The 20944-nt window shown below is 45.9% G+C and overlaps 1 protein-coding gene across 1 annotated transcript; it reads right to left on the bottom strand.

Annotated features, from left to right (window-relative positions):
- Window positions 1-481: 481 nt before the first annotated feature.
- Window positions 482-13739, bottom strand: LOC111947555 (receptor-type tyrosine-protein phosphatase eta-like). Its single transcript, XM_023956167.1, has 4 exons — window positions 13571-13739; window positions 1464-1485; window positions 1175-1363; window positions 482-794 (listed from the first exon to the last, which is right to left on the bottom strand). Exons 1-4 carry the CDS (start codon window positions 13625-13627, stop codon window positions 508-510), a joined length of 555 nt encoding a protein of 184 aa, XP_023811935.1. The 5' UTR covers window positions 13628-13739; the 3' UTR covers window positions 482-507.
- Window positions 13740-20944: the final 7205 nt, after the last annotated feature.

The following is a 20944-nucleotide window of genomic DNA, read 5'->3' as shown; positions in this document are numbered from 1 at the left end:
ACACAAACGAGTCAAAGCAGATGAAGAAAAAACTAGCCGGAATTATTCCTACCATAGTTTTACCTTTAAACACTAGCCGGTAGAACAACTACCTTCCCTTTATCCAAATATATCCAACTATCAATCAACCTATCCAACTGTCCGTCCATTAATCAATCCATCTATCCATCTCAGTATGCTGTATATACTATAAATAAAATCATATTCCTCCAAAACAAGTATTGAAAGCCAATTCCCATTGTTTCCTTGACCTTTCACACATTTCTTTTAGGTTTCATAGGTGTAGAGACCATTCATGTCATTTTCATGACAATGTAACCATTTTTAGCAGATAAAATTAGCAGTTTTTTTGTACATTTTTTTAAAACTAGTCATGTATTTGAAGTATTTTGGCAGTTAAATTGCAATAATAGTTCATTGGGTTCAAGTAGAGGACAAATTTCAACAGTTTTCTACATAGGTAAAAGACAATTTAGGGTATTTTGTAGCAGACATCTCTCAGGAAGGTTAAAGTGGTTTCCATGTTAACTTACTTGTATATTTGACAGTAGAAACACTCTCTCCCTCGGTTTGATCATCTGCTGCCACAGCTATGACCTTTATGTCATACCTGTCACCAGCAGTTAGGTTAGATATAGTCGTGGTCTTATCAAACACATTTATATTTAGAGTAGATGATCCATTTTTCCATTGTACTCTATAGAAGGAACTGTTTCCTAATGGTTCGGTCCAGTTCAGAGATATAGAGGAAGTGGTGATCTCAGTAACAGAGAGGTTTCTGACTTTATCTGGTTCTGGAAGGAAGAGAAGTCATAATGACAACAAGAAAGATAAAAAATCATTATAAGATATTTCTGGACACTGATTCCTTATGGAAACATTAGTTAAATGCAAGTTATTAGTTTATTTTAATTAACATAACATTTTTTTTACTTAAGAGGTGGGCTCTGACAGGAAGGGTTTTAATTCAAACAAGATGTTAGTTGTTCTGTAAGGACAACAAACTTTTTTTATTTCAGCAGTCACATTGGATTTTTTTCTTTTATCTGCATTTCTCTCTGGAATCGTCTCTCTTTTAGTGCTTCAGTTTAGCTCAAAGATGCAGAGCAAGTTTTACTTATAGTTCTTTAAGAGATCAGCAAACGGGAAGAGAGAAATAAATAAGGGTACTTACTGGTTGTGATGTTTTTACAGCAGTTAAGACAAGCAAAGTTCACCTCATACACATTTCCAGGAAACAGATCAGTCAGTGAATTGTTTTGTGCTTTGTTATCAGTGGATAACGTGCAGATGAGTTCAGAATTCAAACTGATATTGGTAGTTCCAATCATCAATCCTGTTAAATTCTTGGGTTGACATTTTTCTGAAAGAATGAAAAAAACATTGTAAAAGTTCATCTTTTTTTTCATTTTGAAGATGAATTCCCAGATTACTTGTCAGATTAGAACAGTGGGCGTACTTACGGTCACAGTCTGCTCGGCAGCTCTAAAGGAAGAGAGAAAAACATGCAGTAAGCCATCTCAACCAGCAGAGGTCAGCATTTACTTTCTAACAGAAATATATGTCATTTATTCTCATATGAATAATTGATCCTTGTCAGTTAGGAGCCTGTTCCAGGTTGCCTTTGCATCAGTCAACCTTAGGTTTCCTTCCTTGGTGGAAATATTTCTAACCCCTGCTGCTGACGTCAAAGAGAAGGCCAACAGATTTTAGTTATTTCTTTTGACTAATTAAATAAATGTCTATCCCAAGATAAAAAAATAAACATATATTTCCACATAAAATATGTCCTGTTGTAGAAGTGGAAACTTAGTTTTTATCACCTAAGTATAATAAAACAAAAAAAAAATCATAAAATTATGGCATCAAAGTCTTTACAAAACAAGCATGTCACATCGCTATCATCTCTATCAGGCAAAAATACAATTATTTTTCAGCAATCAGACCAAAGTCAGTCCTTTTTTTTTCATCTGACAAAAAACTTTGGCATCAAATCCACATTTGTTAGTTTATAAAATCCCATTCAGAGTCCAGTTTATATGTTTAGAAAACCACCAAAGATCTGAGAATTGACACAGTAATAGTAGTCCTGCAGTAAATCCATCCAATCATTTTCTAAAGGCCCGTACACACCGGGACGAATATTCGCCAGCCGTTATTCGCCAGCGTTTTTCAACACGTTTTTTGTGTTCACACCCAGGCGATTTTCACTGACGATGAGCCGAGCGAACATGCAATTTCATTCCCTGACATTAGATGGCACTTAATGTAAAACAGAAATACTCCTGTACACAAGGTGGCGCTGCGCAACTTTACGCTTCTTAAAGTCGCTTTTCACTCAGAAGAAGAGAGCAAGTGTTTACGCGCTTGTCAGAATAATACAAAGAAAACATGAATATTTCAAGCACCAGTAGCTCCAGCTCCAGCTCCAGCCATGAAGAAATTATTGTTCTGTTGAATGATGACAGACGCCGGAAAAGACGTTGATTTTGGGTACATCCCATAGTTACGAGAAGAGAAGAACATGGGGAGTTTTATCGACTGGTACAAGAGCTGAAAATGTATCATGAGTGTTTTCGGGGATATTTTAGAATGTCCGTCAGTGAGTGCATCTTCTTCGTCTTATTTCTTCGCTGCAGTGTAGACGCTACTTGGCGTCTATCTTCTTCGCCGTGACGTATGTGTGCTCAGCAAGACCACGCCCCCAAGTTGTGTTTTACTGTAACTTCAGAAGCTCCAGACACGTGTGCAAAAGCGCCATTCTCATTGGTCATATAGTTTTTGACGCGGGGTGACAAACCAAAAAAACGAACCTGAGGTGTTTTTTAAAAAATTACGCTTTTACGCGTGGCGTTTTTCGCGTCGGTGTGCACACTCACATTGGTGCCCTTTGTTTAGTCACGAGGCGTTAAACGTCGGCGAATATTGCGCGCGAAATTCGTCCCGGTGTGTACGGGCCTTAAACCTGCTTCATTCCTGTTCAGGGTCACAGGGTCGTTGCATTTTACCCAGATACTCAAGCGTGAAGGCGGGGTTAAGCCTGGACACTCCTCCCTCCATCCCAGGGCTCGGGTAAATGATAAACAATCAATTTCCCATCCAATAAGTGCAAAGAAGGAAGTAAATGCGAGGCATTAGATCATGCTTCCTCCTGTCCACCTGAGCTCATCCTCACACGGAACCACTCCATTTCCTCGTATGAGAATAAAAACCCCCAGTTCAGATTCATCATTAACTGATTCAATAACAAAGCCTTTCAGACTGTTTGCATCCCAGCTAAACATTAAACACATTCCATCATCACTCAAACCTGAATTTTCTCCTCAAGGACCTCAGATGGGAGATCATTAACTTCCAGGCATTGCAGATCCAGATGCAGCTGCTAAGACTTTCCTCTTCAAAAGTAATTTGATCCCTTATGTCTAAACGTCATTCATTTAATCAGCTCCAGTGGTCAGCCTTGACATGAATTCCGAAAGAAAATACTACATTTTTAGCTTTTCAATCTCTTTCTGGCAGAAAAAATAATTCATACAGTAAACATTTACATTTAAGAAGCAAACTTAGGTTTTTCTGGATTAACATGGTCTCATCTGAACCAGTAATTGTCGGTTTTCATTGAAAAGAATTAACCATTTCTGGGAACCACCGAAAAAAAGTAGGAAATAAAAGACTTTTAAGATTAATTGCGTATTTATCTGTGTATTATCGGTCTACAGGAAGGCAGTATTTTTAACATCAAAGTTGCTTTTAAAGAGGAAGTAGGCTGACATGACTGCACTTTTATTCTTTGTGACGAGACCAGTGATCCAAAACCGAACATGTTCATTGGTGCTGAAAAACGTCTCAATGCCTGTCATTCAAATGTCTCATTTCCTGTTCAGGTGCTGAAAAAGCCCCTTTCACACCCATCACATGTTAGCTTGGGTTTTGGAACCTATGGCTGCATGATCCTGTACCAGCCCGGCTAACGCCAAAGCTAAACTAGCCCGGTTCTTTGTCCAAATCAGCTCAGTGGACCTGGAGTAGAGACGATAGAAGTGAAGGACGACAGCACAAAGGCTGAGACCAGAGACCGCCCAAAACCTGCACAAGCAAATACCCCCCCCCCCCCCCCCCCACACACACACACACACACAGACACACACAGCGCTTCATGGGTTCTTGATTGGAGATCTTTCTGCAGTTCTGACTGCTTTCTATCAGCTGGCAGAACCTACAGCCAGAACCAAACAGGTTCAGCTGCTGCGATGCTCCACTGAGTTCAGATGCTCCCCAACTGGATTTAGAGCTAGAGATAACCCGTCATGATGTCTGTCCTGTCAAAGGTGCTTCACAATCACTGCAAACCCGTCACAGCACCCATGAGCTTTTGTCTCATCTGAGGAGGCCACCTTAGATTTCATTAGTTAAAAAACAGCTTTGAACATTGACAAGAACCGAGTCATCACCAAACCTAACATGAAGGCAGTTTAAGTCCAAATACAGAACTGGTGACTGTGGGGGCGTGTCATCGTGGTGCAGACTTGAACTGATCTGCGGCCACAACAGCGGCAGGCATCAGTCAAGCAAAACCATAACAGACTTAAAGAGGCATTTTCAAGTTTACTGTCACAGATGACTGCATCCGTCCATCCATCCATCCAACATTCGGCTAACCTTCCCTGCAACCATTTCCAACCTTCCCTGCAACCATCTGTCCAACCATCCGTCCAAGCATTCCCCCAACCATCCCTCCAACCATTCCTCCAAGCATTCGTCCAACCATCCGTCCAATCATTCGTCCAACCATCCGTCCAACCATTCCTCCAATCATCCGTCCAACCATTCCTCCAATCATCCGTCCAACCATCCGTCCAACCATTCCTCCAACCATCCGTCCAACCATTCCTCCAATCATCCGTCCAACCATCCGTCCAACCATTCCTCCAATCATCCATTCAACCATCCGTCAAACCTTCCTTGCAACCATCCGTCCAACCATTCCTCCAAGCATTCGTCCAACCATTCCTCCAATCATCTGTCCAACCATCCGTCCAACCATCCCTCCAACCATCCGTCCAACCATTCCTCCAATCATCCGTCCAAGCATTCCCCCAACCATCCCTCCAACCATCCGTCCAACCATTCCTCCAACCATCCGTCCAACCATTCCTCCAATCATCCGTCCAACCATCCGTCCAACCATTCCTCCAATCATCCATTCAACCATCCGTCAAACCTTCCTTGCAACCATCCGTCCAACCATTCCTCCAACCATCCGTCCAACCATTCCTCCAAGCATTCGTCCAACCATCCGTCCAATCATCCGTCCAACCATCCGTCCAACCATTCCTCCAATCATCCGTCCAACCATTCCTCCAATCATCCGTCCAACCATCCGTCCAACCATTCCTCCAAGCATTCGTCCAACCATTCCTCCAATCATCCGTCCAACCATCCGTCCAACCATTCCTCCAATCATCCGTCCAACCTTCCCTCCAACCATCTGTCCAACCATCCGTCCAACCATCCCTCCAACCATCCGTCCAACCATTCCTCCAATCATCCGTCCAACCATCCGTCCAACCATTCCTCCAATCATCCGTCCAACCTTCCCTCCAACCATCTGTCCAACCATCCGTCCAACCATTCCTCCAAGCATTCGTCCAACCATCCGTCCAACCATTCCTCCAAGCATTCGTCCAACCATCCGTCCAACCATTTTCTTGCATCATGTTTGGGGTTACGGGGAAGCTGGAGCCTTTCCAGCCAATGAAGGATGATGGCAGGGTTCACCCTGGACAGTTTGGTCTCAGATAACTGGTACTATGATAGTTTTTAGCGTTATTCCACACTCCTAATAAATGGTCCTTTTGTCTTCTTTCAAACACTGAGCCAGTAAACTTGCTCCAGGCTGCTGGCAGGAAGTGTTTGGAAGGTCAGATCAGTAAATAATACAGTTTCTCTCACCCTCCATTTGGCCCTTCATCACATCAACAACACATCTGCAGGCCTAATCTCCCTGAATCCAGCACAGTAAGCCAATGGAGCGGAATAGAAAGCTGGCAGACCTTGAAATACCAGCCCTGGATCCTGGACTCTCTGGCAGACAGATTACAGGCGCTAAGGATGGGAAACAAGTTCTCAGAGACGGTCAAGGTTGGCAGAGGATCATCGCAGGAAGACTTTACTTCTGTACGCAGGAGAACACAGTTTCTCCACCCAACAACATTATCACACATCTGCTGATGAAACATCCACCAACGCCAGGGATGAGGAGGAGGAAGAGCAGTGCTGAACACCAACCACATCAGAGAGGTCATCCTGGACTTTAGGAGGAAACTTCTCACCATTTTAGAATGCGAGTGAGTTTACATGAGCCCGGACTTTCTCAGGACATCAGGACCACACGGATCTCGATGACACTCGGATCTGCCGAGTGAAACCGCAGAACCCGCCATGTTCTGTTCAGGAGGACAGACTCAAACACAGACGTCCACGTGGTCTCGAACAGTCCTAAAATACACCTGACGTTATTGCACAGATTACAATCTGCCCCACCAGTTTTTTTAAAAAGTAAATCAAAGTTTGTTTGTTTTTTTACTCTTCTCTTGCTTTTAGTGTATGGACTAAAGTCAAGTTCAGCGTCAATCCCTGACTAAACATTTACTAAACATCTAAATCTGCATTTCTTTTCTTCTCTGTAAGCTAGAGGCTGAAACATGACGGGCATCCTCTTCCTTCCTGTAAGAGCGAACAGCGCTTTGGACTGAAGGACTCTTCTTCACAGAGCGTCTGCTTGAAGAATAAAAGTCAGAAACTTAAATCAACAGCAGGCAGAGTTGTTTTAGCCTGTTGTCATGTTGCATGACAACATAAAGTTTCTCATTCATGTAAAGAAATGTAATAAAAATGTCCCTGCTTTGAAAGCTTGCTTGCATTTCTCATTGAAACTCTTTCAGCTTCACCCATACCTGATGAAGCTGCACCTCCACCCGATGACGTCTCTGTGTCTGCCTATGAATGTTTTCCCAGTACTCCCAGAAAACATTCTTTCACTTGGCCCTCATCCTACAAATCTGCTCTTCCCCTTTGACTTAATAAACCAAACTGGGTTTCAAGCCAGGACACTGTCTCTAACTTAAGCTCCGGAAAAAAAAGAATTTCCAAAAGCCTTTTAAGGAAGACTTCAAATTAAAAGCTCAAAGGAATCAACAGCAACCTTAATGGAACATCTCCAACCAGAGTTAGTATAAATATCTGTAAAGAAAAACCGTTCAGTGGATGAAAATTTGTAACCGAGGATCAAGAAATGAGATCCACATCTCCGTAACCCATGCAGAAGGAAAAACTGCCTGCAGGCTGGAGATCCCTGCATGTGTGGTTCCTGAAGGAGGAAAGGATGTGGAGAATGTTACGCTGTGAGCTCTCAGTGCCCTCTGGCTGAAGGAGGAGGAGGAGGAAATGGGTGTAGTGACCGCTATGTAAACATGACATCACCCTTAGAGGCAGCATGCCTCCGATTCCTTCAGATTCCCGACCGTCCTGATAACACCCACTTCCTTCCTGAAGACAAACACCGCCAGACCAAAACAATCCAGAATCACCTGTTGGTTTAGGAGGTGACCTCATAAAGTCTGACCATGACCCAGAAATCCAGAAATGATTGGAACACGTCCAACCTCTGCTTCTACAGGTTCAAGAAAACACGATTGATGGTGATGATGAAGATGATGGAGAACCAGAGGATGTGCAGACACATGGATTCCCTCACACACACACGCCCTAACGTTAACGTTGTGATGGACCGGGGCTGGGAGCATCCCTCTGTCTCAGATGTGAAGCTACTGATGAATGCAGATGAGCAGTTACCTAGAACGTTCTAACGCGTTCCAGCCTCGGTTGTGAAAAAGTCTTCCTGCGGTGGAAATGAGGAACGCGGCGTGGAGCGTCTCTGGAGCAGCGCTGCAGCTGCAGATCCCATCAGACTACAGTGCATCTCAGCTTCCTCCTGAAAGTGGTCTGCAGCAGGAACACATTAAATGCATGCAGCCCCCCAGGACTATGACTGCAGAGCTACACGCTCTTCACAGCAGAACGATGAGTGGAAATGTGTGACACTCAGAGGTCTGATCTCCACCAGCAACATTCTCTTACCTCACAGTTTCTTTACTTCATAAACTGTTTCTGCAGGAACTCCTTCAGCAGATCCGCCATCTAAAACTGTTTCTACAGAAGACTGAGAAATGCAAACGCATTCTACACTAAATAAGATACTTCCACTAGAACCCAAACTGGCACAATGGACCAGAGAAGAAATCATCTGTGAGCAAACACTCGGCTGATGAGTCATTTCCTTTTATAGCTTGATGCTTCTCATCAACTTCTTTCTGAGTCTTTCAGAGCCGCAGATCTCTGGGGAAGCAAACCCTCCAGGTGTAGCAGTCCGAGTGACCCCGTCAACGGACTCAGAGGTCATTTAGTTCCTGCATTAGCTGGTGGAAGTCGTCTCTGATGGAACTAGATGCTGCTTTTCCATGATCACCCAGAGACTTTGTGTAAAACCCTTTCATTTGAAACTACAGGGCAAACATGAACACGCTGACACGCGTGTTGTGTAAAAAGCAGCTAAATGTGTTTTCTGAGTTCTTGTGTCAGAATAGTTAAATGATTTACTTTATGAAATAACAAGGAAGCTGATATCTAATCAGAAGAACTAACTAAAGCAGATGTAAAACAGTAATCAAATATTAATTATTAATAGACATTTGTTTAAAAAAAAGGAGGGAAAATGGCTTCTGGACATTCAGGATTTTTTTTCTGGGCTTATCTGAAATTTTACGTTTTCCCATTTTGTCATGGAATGTGGGTTTGACGGCAACAACATCCGTGTTCTGACGCTTGAAGCAACGAGTGAACAATCATTAAAACTGTATGAAGATGGAGGAACTGGAATCCTGTGACGTCTACAGCAGCTCTGCATCTCTGGAGGATCTTTTATGTCAGAGTCTGGACTCGTGACGGTTCACACACCAGTGTTTCCAAACACGGGCCAACAGAAATGACCCGTGTTTGGTTAAACATGTTAGACGTTGGAACACAGACCTGTGGAGACTACACCTCCTTCAGGCAGTGCACGGACGACACGGACGACACGGACCCATCAGAAGCTGCTCCCTGAATGGACGCCTTATATTCTGGACCCCATGGAGGTTCTGTAGAACCGGTCCTGCCACGAGTGAGCGCCAGTGCCGTGGATCAGTGCCGCTCAGAGGAACGCTGTCATGGTTGTGCAGGAGGAGCTCAGTTCCTTCTCACTCGGATGTTGGTTGATGACTTTTCAGCGGAGCAAAACGGCGGGAAAACAACAGCTGATGTCAAATTGAGGGACACCAGCTGATACCAGGGTGACCCGCCCCTTCTGATGCTCCCGGCTCGGTTGTCATGGAGACTTCCAGCTTCAGGGCCGATCCAGTGAGTTTGTCTCCACTTTCATCTGTGCAGAGCTCCAGACTGCCCCACGTTGTCAACCACATTTACAGTCACTCTTGTTTGGGAGGGGGCACACTTGGACACTGATCACAGCATCTGTTTCAGTCGCCGGACATCGTCTTCCCGGTCTTGACCGTAAACGCTGAGCAGATGTGACTGCTTGTGCCGCGGTGCAGCTGGCTGACTCTAGACAGCACCGCAGGGCTTTCAGGGACGGTTCTGATTGATTAGATTGGTTTCTGATTGAAGCGCCGCCGCCATGACTCCATGCTGCTGCGAGTAACAATGTCTTCATTGGAACCAAGTCTTTAATGTTTTTGCCCTGAACCTTCCAAACTAAAATGTAATCTGCTCTCCATCTTAAGGAATCATCACCTGGTTGTCAGAAAATGCAGCTAAACTGTGAGCATGTGGCAGAGCGGTCTGCCGTTAGAACCTTTAGAAACACTGAATGAGTAGAGAAGTGTGATTGATTAAAACAGGAGAACAGGAATCATTTCATGCGCAGTGGGACTCTAACATGTTCAGAGCTGCAGATAAAACGATGCTTATCTGCTGACAATGAGGCCTTTCAGAGAAGTCTGAGCCTCATTTACATCAACGGGGAACTGGGACTCTTTGTAATCCATCTTGTGATGTTCAGCATCCAGTTGCATTCCTGGGTAAGGGCAGCCTGTTTCAGGATGGTAATTTGAAAATGAACTGTCCTGATGAAGCTGCAGGGGGCAAAATGGGGGGGTCGTCCCACAAAGGAGCCCTCAGTTTCTAACTGTGGAGCCACACTGGAAGGCTTGTGTGTTAAGAGAAATATTGTGCACATCACTAAGGCGTCACGACACGTCATGCACATTTTAAACAAATCCACGGAGCGACAGCAGAAGTGCTGATAAGCAAAAAAGAGCTGCTCTTCCAGGCCGAACTTCTGCAGAAAACAGCAAACTCCTTTGTCCAAGAAGATTCCTCTGGCAGCAGAAACCCAAATCTACCAAACCTCCAAGCAGCTAGAAGCAGGAATCTCCAAGGAACCTTTTAGGAGAAAGAATGGACACCTGTGGCAGGAGCAGCGAGGCTAAACATCAGGATCAACTCATGCAAAGTGGTGAACGTTTCCTGCATGAGTCAAAGCTGCCGGCCTGATGGACTGCATGCAACTTTCCCCGACTAGACATCACACAACAGCCTTATATGTGTCTTTATCAAACATGTCTGTCTGTCCTGGACGCGTATTTACAGACGTTAGGAGGAGCTGAGAAAAAGATCTGAGCTTCTGTGGAGGACAAAGTCAGAAATATGGAATCTGACGCCTCCTTATTACACGTGTGAATTTGAGAGAAATGTGAAAACATGCAGTTTTCCTGAGGCTGATATCAAACATTTCATTTGTGTGTAAATACAGTTCATGTTCATGAGAAACTTCTGATATTCAAATGGCTGTCAACCAAATCAGCTTCAGAGGCCCGAACTCAAACTTCCTGAAACATTTTTAGCTAAACAAAAACCTGAACTGCTTAAGTTGAAAACTTCCTTGTTCAAAAAGGTGGAAACAAAAAGTAGCAAAGACATTACCATGAAAAAGACCTTCTCTTCAAGGAAACTGAATATTTCCTCTTTTACAGCACTATTGTCCTGTTCATTTGCATGTTATGAAATGTGAGCTTTCTTTTGGTGCACGTCTGCTGCTGCAAAAAAACACTTAATTTAATCCATTCTAGAAAAAAACGTGTTCCTGAGATGTTCCCTACTGCACAGAGAGGCTGGTTTTAGGGGCGAACAGACACCTGTCCAGACTGACACCTGTCCAGATAACAGCTGTCCAGACTGACACATGTCCAGACTGAAACCTGTCCAGATAACAGCTGTCCAGACTGACACATGTCCAATTCAACTCAATTCAAATCAATTTTATTTATATAGCCCAAATTCAAAACAACAGTCGTCTCAATGGGCTTCGTACCAGTAATTGTAAAGTGAACATACAATCAAAAAGATCATAAATGCATAGAACTCAATAGGATAATACTAAAACTTTAAACAGACTAAGCTATACTGGCATCTCTGCCCTTAGACCCCCCTTCTCTGTAAGGAAAAACTCCTAAAAAAAACGGAATCCGGAAGAAACGAAGAAACCTCAGGGGTGTCCACATGAAGGAGGGATCCTCCCCCAGGCGATGTACCAGAACTCATAAAGAATTAACTTATCTAAATCTACAACTACATATTTAAAGTCCAGCAAATGATCCTTATCCAGATGGAGTTGGGGGGACGGCTGGGGGCGCGTTGCATGTCTGTACAGCAGACATGCAACTGTCCAGATAATAGCTTTCCAGACCAACACCTGTCCAGACTGACAGCTGTCCATAAAGACATCTGTCCACACTGACACCTGTCCAGACCAACACCTGTCCAGACTGACAGCTGTCCATAAAGACATCTGTCCACACTGACACCTGTCCAGACCAACACCTGTCCAGATGACACCTGTCCAGGAAGACACTTTGTCCAGACTTACACCTGTCCAGACAAACGCAGAAACGCTCACAAATGAGAGCTGCAATGTCAGCACCATGAAAGGGGTCACCCCACTCCACAGAAGAGTATGAAAAAAGTTAAGTCAGAAAAATACCCATCATGCCATATTTTGTTGGATTTTGTTTGAAAAAGCACAACAACAAAAAACTACAACTACAACTTAATAAAGAGCTTGTTTATGTTTGTCTGGGGACTTTAAAAGCTGGTTGGATTTTTCAGCACCGCCGTCTCAAAGTCTGCATCTTTGGAACAAAAACCTTTTTTTGTCTCACCTTCAGGATCAACCAATTAACCCTGATAATGAAGAGCCAGAGGACCCGTCCCAAAGACCAGAGCTCCATGAAGCAGCACTGAAACCATCTCTCATTTGCATGTGCAGCCTAGCATGGCATGCCTGCAACAAGCAGACAACACATGCATTCTCCACCGAAGTAACCTGACGGAACATTTTGACCTGCACTTCCTGTTGGAAATAATACATGTAACAAGTGATTTAATGGCACGCTAGTGCTTCACCTGACAACTCGCTTCAGCTCTTAGACTCACCTGTAACAGCGACAAACATTTAAGCATCCCTGCAGGTAGAAAACATTCCTGCTAAAGTGGACCACTGACAGGAACCCACCTATTTTAAAATGAGTGATGCTGCCATCAGATGCTACAATTATCTAGTAGCCATGTGTGTACATGCATATCAGAGTTTTGCCTGGATACTTGGATTTCTTTTATTTTATTTCATGGTGCTGCTACTACGACTGAATTTCCCTACGGGGAATAATAAAGTTGATCTTAATCTTAAATGGAACCACAGACCCGGAACCATCCAGACCATCTGAACAGCAGAACCTCATGCATGGGGGGCGGTTGGTGAATAACACTGCAATAACTAGAGACTTCAAGTCTGATGGGTCCGGATAGCGTGTGAAGAGCGGCTTCACACCCGTTTCAGCCGGTTCTCTTTTTGAGGAACAGAAGTGTTTGGCTCTCAGAATCAGCAGGCAGACGTGGGTTCTGATTGTAAAGTTCTGGATGAACGGCAGGTCCTGCTTCTGGATCTAAGCTCCCCTGTGGACCAGACGGGACCCTCATCACTGAGGTGGGACATGAGCAGCTCCTCATTCCAAACCCCCCACCCCCCCGAAATGAAGGACAGGTGGTTCGCTGGAGGCTGCAGCCTCTTCCTTATCATCAAAGCTCATCTTCACAGCACAGGAACGTGAACTCATCTAGGCTGAAGTGTCACGCTCAACTTTTGACTTCCGGTTTGACCAAAAGAGGAAATGCAGGAACTGCAGAAATGTTTCTGTGCCTTTTAAAACAAATTCAAAAACGTTAAAGCTCCAACTGAGGAGGAAACAAAGTTCAGCTTCTGGCTTTTCAAAGAGTCTAAGTTGGGAGGACTCCGTTCTGCTCCTGGACCCCCTGAACAATCCTCTGCTTCAAGGTCTGTTTTCTGGTTTGAAGGGGAACTTTCTTCCTGTTACCTGCGCAGGTGAGGCTCTGGACGCGGACTCACCTGTTCGCTCAGACAAAGCGGCTCATTATGAGGGAGGCGCGCGCGCCTTACCTGCAGCAGAGCCGCGAGGAGCAGGGCGCTCCACGGGGAGCGGCGGAGGAGCGTCATGGTGCCGCCAGCCAGGGGCGGGGGGGGGGGCTCAGAGATCAGCCTGTGTCTATCCGCTGAAGGCGTTCATGTCCAAACTTCTCCCCTCGATAGAAACTCCTCGACTGTCCTCCCCCCGGTCCGAGCCGCCACCACACCGGGAGGTGAGAGGGAGGGGGCGGCGTTCAGGCAAAGCCCCGCCCCCCCATAACTGTATCCCGGGCTCCGCTAGAGATTTTGGGCCCCATGATGAAAATTTCAGGGCTCCCTGTTTATGCTGTTTTGTATACAGATGTGTATTCTGATGGTATTTTTATGATCATGTATGTGAGAAAACAACATGACAACTGACCTGAACACCCGGGAAGAACTGAGCACTCCGAATACAATATAGTCTGTTTGAGTTCATATATTCACAGCAAAACTGCTTCTTAAACAACTAAAACCCTTTTTCATAAAAAAAAGACATTTCCTGAAATTTGTTTCAATCCAATCTAATTTATAGCCTGTATTACAACAACAACAATGGGCTTCATACCTGTGATTGGGTAATAAACATCAACCAGGTGAAGGTGGGATTCAGCCCTAAACGGTCCTATACTCCATCACAGAGACATATACACACAACGACACACACACCAGTGTGAAGAACAAAGTTGTGTATTTTTGTCCCCTCTCATGCAGCAGACAGTGTGGTCTTTTGTTGGCGGTCTCCCTTCAGACCACCGTCATGTGACGGTTCCCCTAAAGCCTAAACTCACTCAAACCAGGGAAAATGACGTTTGAGGGGTTTCAGCTGCGTGGAGGAGGCGGGAAGAGAAAATAAAACACAATTTCCAAACAAAGCAACACAAAGCAGAAGTCTGGTAAATGTCATGACATTTTAGACACCGACGTCACTAAAACACATCTGGAAGTTTCATTCAAACCTGAACATTCTTATTTTCTTTTCATTTCTGGTCTAGTTTGCAAACACTTGTTTTATTTCATTTTTGCAGCTTATACTTCGCAGTGCCCCCCCAGCGCAGAGGCCTGTTTGGTGGCAGCAGAAGAGGATGAGAGGAAACCGGAGAGATGATGTTGTGTCATCACATGAAGGCCTTCAGGCCTCCGGCTCTGAATGTCGGCAGTGACAGACGAGGAGCAAACCCACCAAAAAGGAAGATTTTGACACGGCTGACGGTTCTTAACCTTTAGGTGAGAGGAAGAGCGTTTTCTGTCCGTCAACTGCAGCTTTGAACGTTTGTATAGAAGACGCTACAACAGAGATGAAGCAGAAGGCTTTTGTTTTTTTAAATGAACTGGTTGATTAACTTTGAATTATTACATCGTGTTTTTATGATTGTTTTTATCAGAAAGATAAAATAACCTGTTTTTTTTCTCTCTTTTTAAAAAAATGAGACGAGCTTCTTCATATTTTTACTGCAAACGGTTATTTGTATTTCATTCAACCTCCTGTAAATTCACTGCAGGTAGGTCTGGTCCAAAAAACCTCCAGTCCAGTCTGCTTCCATGTGGACCCTGAACTGGTCCTGGCAGTGGTTCTGCAGCAACGCCAGGGAAAAGATCCTCCCTCCCTCCATCAGCAGCAGTGGAACAACAAGCTGCAGCTCAACCAGAAGAACAACCTGATTTACAAACAGCCGCATTTCCTCTGAAGCAACCAATGGAATCATTCAAATGTTCTGGTTCTAAAATAGAAACTGCAGCTGGGTCACAGCCTCAGAAAAGTCAGGGTTAAGATTCTCCTCCAAATGTTCGAAGCCCAACCTGAGGCCCAATCTGGACTGTCAATCACCCCAAAATTACAGCTCATCAATAGAATGACATTTTTCAGGGGTGTCAGAATCCAGGCCTACATGTTTCCAACCAACCTGCCATTGAAGCTCCTCATTGGCTAAACACACCTGATCCAGGTAATGAGCATCAGATAAAGCAGGATTACTGGAAAAGCAGTGGGAGGCCGGCCCTCCAGGCCTGGAGTTTGACACCCCTGAGGACAGCTGGTACCAGGGGTGTAACGATTAATCAGTTAATCGATTTATCCCACCAGATTGATCTGTCTGAGACGAGCTGTCAATCAAATAGAAGAAACTGACCTATTCCAATTAAAACATCGATTCAAAATGAAAGAAATCAATAATTGATCTTGAAAAACAGCATCTGGATTGAGGTACAGCAGGTTTATGTTACTAAAAGGTCAAACCGACCAATCACAGCGGAGAACACACACGTGGTGTCATTAAACGGATCAGTCCATCATTCCAGTCCAATGTGTGGACAGACTTTGAATGAAGTCATGTGACCATCCAGTGTCTAGAATGTTCTAAGAATGTTCCCTTTGGATTCTTTGGATGTGGAAAAACAACAGTACCTTCTTTAAAACAACCTTTATCTTCATCATCTGGAAAAAAACAACTAATGCTTTATTTGACCCATCGGGACGATCAGCATATATATGTCCCTGAATCTGGACTGCAGCGGTGGTGCGGCGCCTTGTCACGTTACCATGACAAGGCGCCGCACCACATAATAAATAGTCCACTTTTTCTGAAAAAAGCTATCCAAATCGGAAAAAAAACAAGAAGAAAGGACTAAAATCTGGTTACTAATTATTTCTTTTGTAAGTGGCCAAGGTATAAGCGGGTTAACGGCCGACGAAGTGTGTATTATCACTTTTTAACGCATTCCATGGAAGCCTCGCGTCGGACGGTTCAGGTTTCCACGAAGTGCGTTAAAAAGTGATAATGCACATTTTGTCGGCCATTAACCCTACTTAATGCACACCCAGCAGCCAATCAGAATCGAGTATTCACCCGGACTATGGTATTAGTAAAAATATAAATTACTTTACTAATAGATAAATACTCAGCTACTGTTGATGAAAGTGATACAATAATCATGTCATTTATTTTAACAAATTCTTGTCAACAGGAGTTCTGTCATGATTGACCATGACAAGAACAGACCCAATCGCTGAAACCCAGAACGATCACACACGAGGACTTGGCAAAGAGACTTTTATTGTTCTTTTTATTGTTCTTGGATGTAGGCGACGATCTCCGTGGGGACAATCACTAGCGGAGGCTGAGACGAGGAGAGGACCAGAAGGTAAGTATTCCTCTTGCGTGTTGCGGATCCTTCGTGACGAGGCGGGTGAGGATGAAGTAGGCAGGTAGCGGAGCGTGGCGTAGAGAAGTGGCGTGGCTGGAGGTCTAGACGTAGAGTTGGTAAGAATGGTCAGGAGCATGAGATGAACCCAGGTCGGCACTTGGTGGATGAGGTTTTTCTGCAGACAGCAATGATACTTGGTTTGACAAAAACTAGAGACTCACTAGGAAAACTAGGTATACAAGAGACCAGGTACTGCACCATAGTGGGCAACGAACTGGCGATGAATACTGGAGCCAGGCCATCTTAAATACTGCAGGTTGATGAGGGAAGTGCCGACAGCTGGGTCCAATCTATGAAGGAAGCAGAGAAGGGAGGGGGGAGGAGAGGACTCCCGGAGGTACCATAACAAGTTCGTCAGTAAAGAATGTTTATTCTGACCAACAGAATGACTGAGGAACAGCTGATTGTTCTCTATAGACGTCCATCGAAGAGAAAAGACAGAAGTTTTTTTACCGCAGCAGCTATGAAGCAGGAGATCACAGAGAAAGTCAGAGATGTACGAGTTAGTGATGCAACAAACATGGCGGTCATGGGCTGAAAGCTCTTTACAGTCGGTCCCTTCATCACAATAACAGAGAGAGCTTTCTTTTCGTTCTAACCTGAGGAGTGAGGAGCAGGAGGCCGCCGATGCAGCCGGGAGTCCCTCAGATGTTCTGGTGCTGTTGGACCTCCTCTTAACTCTGCTGCTTCCACAGATGAACTGTATGCAGTGGGTGAGTGTCTGACCTTTAAATAGTACACAGGACGCCAGAGCTGCCTCTGCTTTAAGACGGATGGCTTCATAATAGCAACTAAAAACGGCCTCATGGAGGCAGAGTTCATCTGCAGGGGTCACTATGACCCACCATTCCCAAGAAGAAGTTGCAATCCTCCGGGGATCCTTGCAGCCTTTTCTTCCCCGTCTTTCTGCAGCAGACATGGTTGCAGACTGTGAGGCCTTTCTTTAAAATTCACTTTTATTCAGTTTTTGTTCTTTTTTTTAATTCTCTGCAGTGGTTTTGGGTTCCTGAGGTTCCTTCATGTTCACACATCATCTGATCCGTTTTCTGCCGTTATTCTGTCGTTGTGCTATGTGACGGTTCAGGACTTTGGTTTGTAACATTCATGTGAATTCATTGGTATTAGGTTTCTGTTCAAGGCCGCACTGTGGTGTAGCGGTTAGCACTCTTGGCTGACAGTGAGAAACTCCTGGTTCAAATACCGATTCTCCTCGTTCAACGATGGATGTTCTCCGGGTTCCGCCCACAAAAACATGATTCACAGGTTCTGTGGGTGAAAAACGGTTCAACCTATACAGGACATGCAGGTGACTCACAAATATCAAGGGGGCTTTTTGTTAAAAAGCGATTTAACCGAAAAACCACAAGAATAAAGCACTAAAAACGGATTGACTATTTTTCTTTTGGCAGTGACCACGGTGTGAGCGGGTTAACGCCCGCAGAAGTTAACGGACGACACAAAGTTCACCGTCCTTTACTTTACAATCGATGGTTCAGGCTTTCATATTGTTTCTTATTTTCTGAAACTCACGTCGTTGGCCATCTTCCCTTACGAATACTTCATGATCCACTTACCACACGCACGCGATGGTACGTTCCATTTTAATGACGTCCCTCCAGGTGGCCGCACGGGCCTCAAGATGCCGCCGCTCCTCCATGGCCCACCACGGACCTGAACAGCCCAAAAACCCACAGAATGGGGGCGTGGGACTGAGGCTTTAGTGGATTTAGAAAATGGACAGAAGCTCGTGTTCACGAGTCTGTCTCCTGCGTTTGGATCAGACGGAAAATGTCTGCAGGGATTCCAAACTTCCCTTTGTGACCGAGCTGCTGGAAATCGCAGCGAAGGCAGCAGAGTCACCAGATCCAGAGGCCTGGAGCTGAAACCTGCATTTGTGTGGCGTGAGTGAGGGTCAGCACTGCATGACCCCCAACGGGACACAGAGACCCTTTTGTGATGCACAGGTGGAAACTTCTTTTATTCAGATCAACATTTTTTTTCTTTCATTGCTGAAAGACTAAAACTTCCCAGGGTTTGATAAAAAAATCATTTCAAAGTCAACTTTATTGTCGTGTGGGGGGGGTGGTGCTGGGCCTGGGGTGTCGGCGCCTCCGGGGGTGGGGCCCCTGGGCTGGGTGGGCCTGGCCCCCTTGCTGGGGGGGGGGGGGGGACAGCTGTTTGACCACCGGGGGACAGTCTATCAGCTGTCCCCAACTTACCCCCTTCCTCATATAACCTCATAATAGGGTGAGGGGGTGGGGGGCTTAGCCTGCGATGAGCCTTGGGGGGGGGGGGGGTTTACTAGGCAGTGGCCCCCCTCCTATGGTTGCCGTATGGAGTGGGCCCCCCCTCTTTCGGTTTTATTTGCACCTTCGACATGTAGGGCCCTTGGTAGGGGGGGTGCTTGGACATCACTGCCAGCAAGCAGCAGATGTCCTCCTAGCACCCTACCCGCCAATTTTAACCGCACCTTAGACATTTAGGGCCCCTTGGTGGGGAGGGTGAGGGGACGTCACTGTGAGTAATCAGGAGATGTCCCCTTAGTGCCCTACCCGCCAATTTTAACTGCACCCCCCTTAGTACACACACCCCTCCCCCCTCAATATATACATCCCAACATAAACACACACACATGCACACGCACACCATCTCAAACACACATACACGCACACACATTTTGCAAGGAAGGTGGGACCTGGGTCCGTCTGTCCCCTGCCTCTTCCCTGGTGGGGGGTGCGGGCCCCCCTTTGCAACGGCGGCCGTGTCCCCGGGGTGCCGGCTTCCTGGGCCCGGCGGTGCTCTCTCCGCGCGGTGGGGGAGTTCACATTACATCTGAGCCGGGGGTGTCTGGTCCCTGGGGGGTGGGTTCTGGTCCTTGCTCCTGAGTGCTGGGCCCCGCCAAATTTCCAACTGTGGCCGAGCCTGGTCGGGCCATATTTATAACACCCCTTGTGGGCCCTCTTTTTTTTTATCCGGGGTTCCCCCCTCCTGGGCGGGGGCGGCGGGCCCCCTGCCTCGCTCCTCCCTAGACCAACCGTGGGCCGGGCGGATGGCTGCCTGGAGCGCGGAGCGGGTCTCCCTTGGGGGGTCCTGGCTCGTACCTGGGGTTGGGGCGGGGGGATGCCCGGAACTCCTGGGCGGTGGTGGGGTGCTCGTTTGGGGCTGTGGGCGTCCTTCTCCGGTGGGGCTCTGCGTTGGGTTCTCCCGGCGCGGCGGGGGGGCTGCTCTCCTGGTTGGGCTGGGGCGGCGCTCTCTTTCCCTCCGTGCTTCCCTGGCCTCTGGCTCTGGGGGCCTTGCGGCGGCCCTGCTGGCCCTGGCCTGGGTGGCGGGCTTGGTCGCCCGGGCGGCGGTTGTTCCCTGCCGGTTCCCGTGTGGCGTTGGGGGGACTCCGGCTGCCGCTGCTGCTGCGGTGGGGGTCTTGGGGTGGGGATGGCTGGGCACTCTCCCTCCTTCTTTTCACGTTCCACCATCCATTTTAGAAGAACATAAAACCTCACCTGAGCGCTGGTGTTAGCTCACCTTTGCACTAATAGCTTGCATGACTGAATGACTGAAATATTTCACACTAGTTGGTTTTAAGGCATACGTGTGCGTGTGTGAACACTATCTGTTTTGTGTACATGTCGACAGGTGGACATTTTTGCAGCTAGCAGGTGTGTTTGTAACATTGGAGTGTGTGTGTGGACGGGCCCCGCCCTTTTTGTACTGCATTTGAAACTTACCATAATGATTAACAACCAGTAAACTTGTTGCTTTATGCTGCTTCATGGTCTTATCCCCCTTCCCCTCCTATTATCACCTCCTACCCCCCCCTCTCTCTAGCGTCCCTCTCTCTTCTTCCCCTCTTTCCTTTTCCGTCCGGTCCAACACCAAAGATTTTCAGACATGATTGAAATTAATAAAGTTTGGCCTCAATTACAAAAGGGGTTTATTCAGACATACCTTTGGTTTGTCAGAAGATTCATAACCCCTCTTGTTAAAGCAAAATCTGTCCAACACAAGAGGCCCTCAGCTTTCGTCTGTCTGCCCAGCTGTTGGACAGGACAAGTTAAAAAAAAAAAAAAAAAAAAATCAACTTTATTGTCAATTCTTCACATGTGCATCACATACAATGAATCGAAATTCTGTTTCTTGCTCTCTCGTGTCTGTTCAGGAGAAGAAAAA

The sequence above is a fragment of the Oryzias latipes genome, chromosome 6, assembly GCF_002234675.1.
Source record: "Oryzias latipes chromosome 6, ASM223467v1".
NCBI classification, from domain to species: Eukaryota; Metazoa; Chordata; class Actinopteri; order Beloniformes; family Adrianichthyidae; genus Oryzias; species Oryzias latipes.
This window is presented reverse-complemented; position numbering and strand designations above follow the sequence as displayed.